Source organism: Vipera ursinii (genome assembly GCF_947247035.1).
Source record: "Vipera ursinii genome assembly, chromosome: 3".
Taxonomy (NCBI): domain Eukaryota; kingdom Metazoa; phylum Chordata; class Lepidosauria; order Squamata; family Viperidae; genus Vipera; species Vipera ursinii.
In genome coordinates, this window is record NC_139516.1 from 174,413,245 (window position 1) to 174,417,203 (window position 3,959).

General features: G+C 33.5%; 1 protein-coding gene across 1 annotated transcript; it reads right to left on the minus strand.

The window, feature by feature from the left end:
• Positions 1-2,399: 2,399 nt before the first annotated feature.
• MOS (MOS proto-oncogene, serine/threonine kinase) lies at positions 2,400-3,479 on the minus strand (the record flags this gene model as incomplete). The annotated part of the gene is made up of 1 exon (XM_083360182.1): positions 2,400-3,479. The coding sequence occupies one exon, from the start codon at positions 3,477-3,479 to the stop codon at positions 2,436-2,438; it is 1,044 nt and encodes a 347-aa protein (XP_083216308.1). The 3' UTR covers positions 2,400-2,435.
• Positions 3,480-3,959: the final 480 nt, after the last annotated feature.

Here is a 3,959-nt window from a genome sequence, read left to right on the forward strand (position 1 = left end):
CAAATTTTCCCGTAAGGAATAATATAGTGAGTCACAACAAGTTGACACCAACAAGTTCTAGCTTGTGCATTGAGTACCAAACAAACAAATACTGGGACAAAATTTTTGTGTCAACATGCGTTGAGTACCAAATTTGATGAGTTTCAAAGCAGTTGAGTACCAAGGTACCACTCTATCTAAAAATTATTTCACAAGTTGAATTCATACCTGCAATAATTTTATATTTGATTTACTAATTGAAAAACAGTATATTTTCATTGACTTGTAAATTATGGTTATGACAGAATGGCTCCATGAACAAAAACAAAATGTTATGATTCTTTAGAATATTACAGGTTCTCCTTAATATATAGGCAAAAGGGATTGAAGCATTTTAAAATCAAAATAACACGTGGAAGCCTCTTTCATTGAAGAATGAGGATGAGGGTGAAGAGAAACAGCACAATTAGACTTGATTTTTTTTAATAGTTTCAAGTTCTAACCTTCCTATTGAATTGATTTCCTGGCTGAACTACCTACCTGGGGCTTATATGATAACAGTCACATACAGGAATATTTCCCTTGATGTGCTATTTATGTATTTGTTTACAGATGCAAGTAGATGTTAGCTAAGGGATAATCACTATAAGATGGAAAAAATCAGATAATCTGGAAGTTTTATTTCAGTACTTTAAAACCTTCAGTAGTTTCATATACTTATAGCACTGTTTGCATAGGAAGTTACCCAATATTTTATTTTTCTGAAAATTATCAGATATGGCAGGGTATTGGCATTTTTTTCCAGTAAATACCGAAGTGGAAAATTGTTAGCAAAAATTCAAGAGTGTCAGCTGATAGTTGATTTTTAATCACCATTTAGTGATTAAACTATAGCAGCTATTTAAAATTTCTGAAATAGAGATTTCAGAAATCCATACTTATAAAGACTTCTTAATATAACGATTAGAATTGAACCTATGGAATTCTGTCAGTTTTTCTAAAAACACAATCTACAACATTAGATGTTGACATACGATAAAAATGGACATTTCTGCCTAAGCAGAAGCCATTGGACACATCATTTTCTTGGAGGACCACTCTGAACTGTGGCCATACTCATGATTCATAGGGATTAAACAATTAATTGATCACAAATTCAGTAGCCCTAAATCCATATTTAAATAGTTCTTTTTTGCTGCTCTGTTCTTAGAAGGCCAAATTATTTACATTGCTAAATAAGTTAATGCTAAATGTAGTCAATAAAAAGTTTGGCTAAATAGATTAAGGACATTTCGGTTTATCTTAATTTTTGATGGTTTGTGATTCTAATTTAAAATAAATTTTTTATTGTTCAACATTTTAAAGATAACAAATTAAAATGCACATTATATTATAAAGAAGAGTAGTAGGAGCAGATATTTTCTTCAGCAATTGGCTTAAAGCTTTGTATACATATACATCACAAACCAAACTTTCCCATTTTGTTTTTAACATTTTTATAAAATAATACAACTATGTCTAAATTTATTTTTTATTAAAAGTAATTTCCACTAATTTCAGTAGAATTTAAATTACAAGTATACATAGAATTAGATTAGCATTTGTTCTCTGAAATAAGCCACAATAAATACACTGTACCTTTGAAGTATCTTTAGAACTGCAGATTTTTTCAAATGAACAAAACCTTTGGTAACTTTTTTGTACACTTGACAAATATTTTTAGAAAGTTTATAGTTTATTTGAGGCAAAAAGTATAGTAACTTATTTTAAAATATCAGTAAAATAATATACACTAGTTTAATTAATGAGACTAATAATTTAAATATAAGAACAAATTCTTGCATTTATTATATGGAAGAGAGCATCGAAGGAAGAGAAATAATATACCGGTATGTGAACTAAGAATTTCTACAATAACTTCCTTTCCAATTTCCATGGTAGAAATGAATTAACACCATACTGCAGTTATTTTTTTACTGTAAAAATTGTCTCAGAAAATATATAGAAAATCTGCAGTTAAATTTCTTATTTATGTTTTTCAATTCATAGACAAATGAACACTACCATGTTTAAAGTTACATATACATTCTTTACATATTTTGAATTGCAGTAATTCAAAAATAGTCAGCATTTTATTGATAAGCTATATATTGTTTAATGGGAGCGGGAGAATAGCTCATGATAATTTGTCCAAAAGTTCACAGACAAATTATTGGGCCATTTTTTTATTGTGGTGTGAAGAGGTGAATACATCTTTTGTAAATAAATAAGAAACAATACTCTGAATCCTAATGAGCAGAAAAAACTTGCCACTTTTCTTTATAACGAACCTCATGTCTAGAGCAATATTTATTTAAATATATATATTTCTAGAAAGCACCAAATATCAATGATACACTTTAGCTAGGAGAAAGATAATAATCAATAAAAGTAGCAAAATATAAGACAAAATCTATTTATACTACTACAGGCAAGCAATGAAGATTGTGAAGGAGACATTCTGCACTAGGACGCTTGACTACATCAGCTCCCCAACAGCTTTCAATTATTGTCTCTAGTTGTTGGCCAGTGGATGAACCTTTAAACACAGCTGCACTTAGAGAGGGGCGCAGGTTACATGCTACGACAGAGTAAAGTATATACTGGCGCTCACCCAAATAAGGATCTTCCTGTGTTACCATTTGCCAGAGAGTAATAGCAAAAGAATAGATATCTGCCTTGGTTGTGATTTTCTCACCTTTAAGTAGTTCAGGAGCACGATGTGTGTATGTTCCCCCTTGATGACAAATATATAGTCCTGATGATTCACTATCTTCTAGCTTTAGGGAGCATCCAAAGTCTCCAATCTTGCAAACATTATGTTCTGTGATGAATATGTTAGCAGGTTTTAAATCCAGATGCACAATTAACTGAGAATGGAGAAACATTAACCCTGCCACAATATCATGGGAGTAAATGACAGCCTGAGCTGTACTCAAAAACCCATGGTCACATTTAAGGCTATCATTGTTATTTCCTGTTAAATAGCCAGTCCCATAGATAACATGATGTAGAGTGCAATTACCTGCATATTCCATAATTACGGTACCCAAACTATCCTGACTAGCAGGGGTACATGTGCTAGCAGCTACTATGCGTACCACATTGTTATGGTTAAGACGTGCTACATTTAGTTCTGCCCAGAAGCTTTGCCGTGATGCCAAATGGTTCTTACTGCATCTCTTCACTTTTTTTACAGCCACTGTAGCTCCATGGTAAATTGCCTTGTAGACAGAACCAAAGCCACCAGAGCCCAGGAGATGCAGGAGACATAACTGATCCCAGTCGATTGAACACCAAGCTAAGTGGGGGGGTAGCCGACGAATCCTAGATACACTTCCCACCCCAAAGAACTTTTCTCCTTTGGCAGGACAGACCAAAGGGCTACTGCAGGGTCGTGCATTCACAGATGGAGAAAATTCCAGGTGGAGAAGACGATTAAGAGGAAGAGGGGATGGCATGATTATCTAAAGAAAAGATTAGGCAAAATTAGATTAACAAAGATGGAAAATATTGCCTTCTGAAATAAAAAGTAAAAGCAAATTCAAAACTCTTCTATTGTTTTGTACCCAAGTTATTATATACGTTTCATAAATGTTATTATCAAATAATAAATGACAATCAGTTTCAGATGATAGGTAAAAGTAAAGGTTTCCCTGTCTAGTCATGTCTGACTCTAGGGTGCGGTGCTCATGTTCGTTTCTTGGCCGAGGAAGCCAGTGTTGTCCAAAGACATTTTCCATGGACATGTGACCAACATGACTATATGCCAAAGGCATATGGAATGTTGTTACTTTCCCACCAAAGTTGTATTTATTAATCTACTTGCATTTGCATGCTTTTCAACTGCTAGATGAGCAGGAGCTGGGCTAGAAACAGGAACTCAGCCCGTTGTGCAACTCTTGAGTCTGGAACCCAGACTGTCAACTTTCCAGCTGACC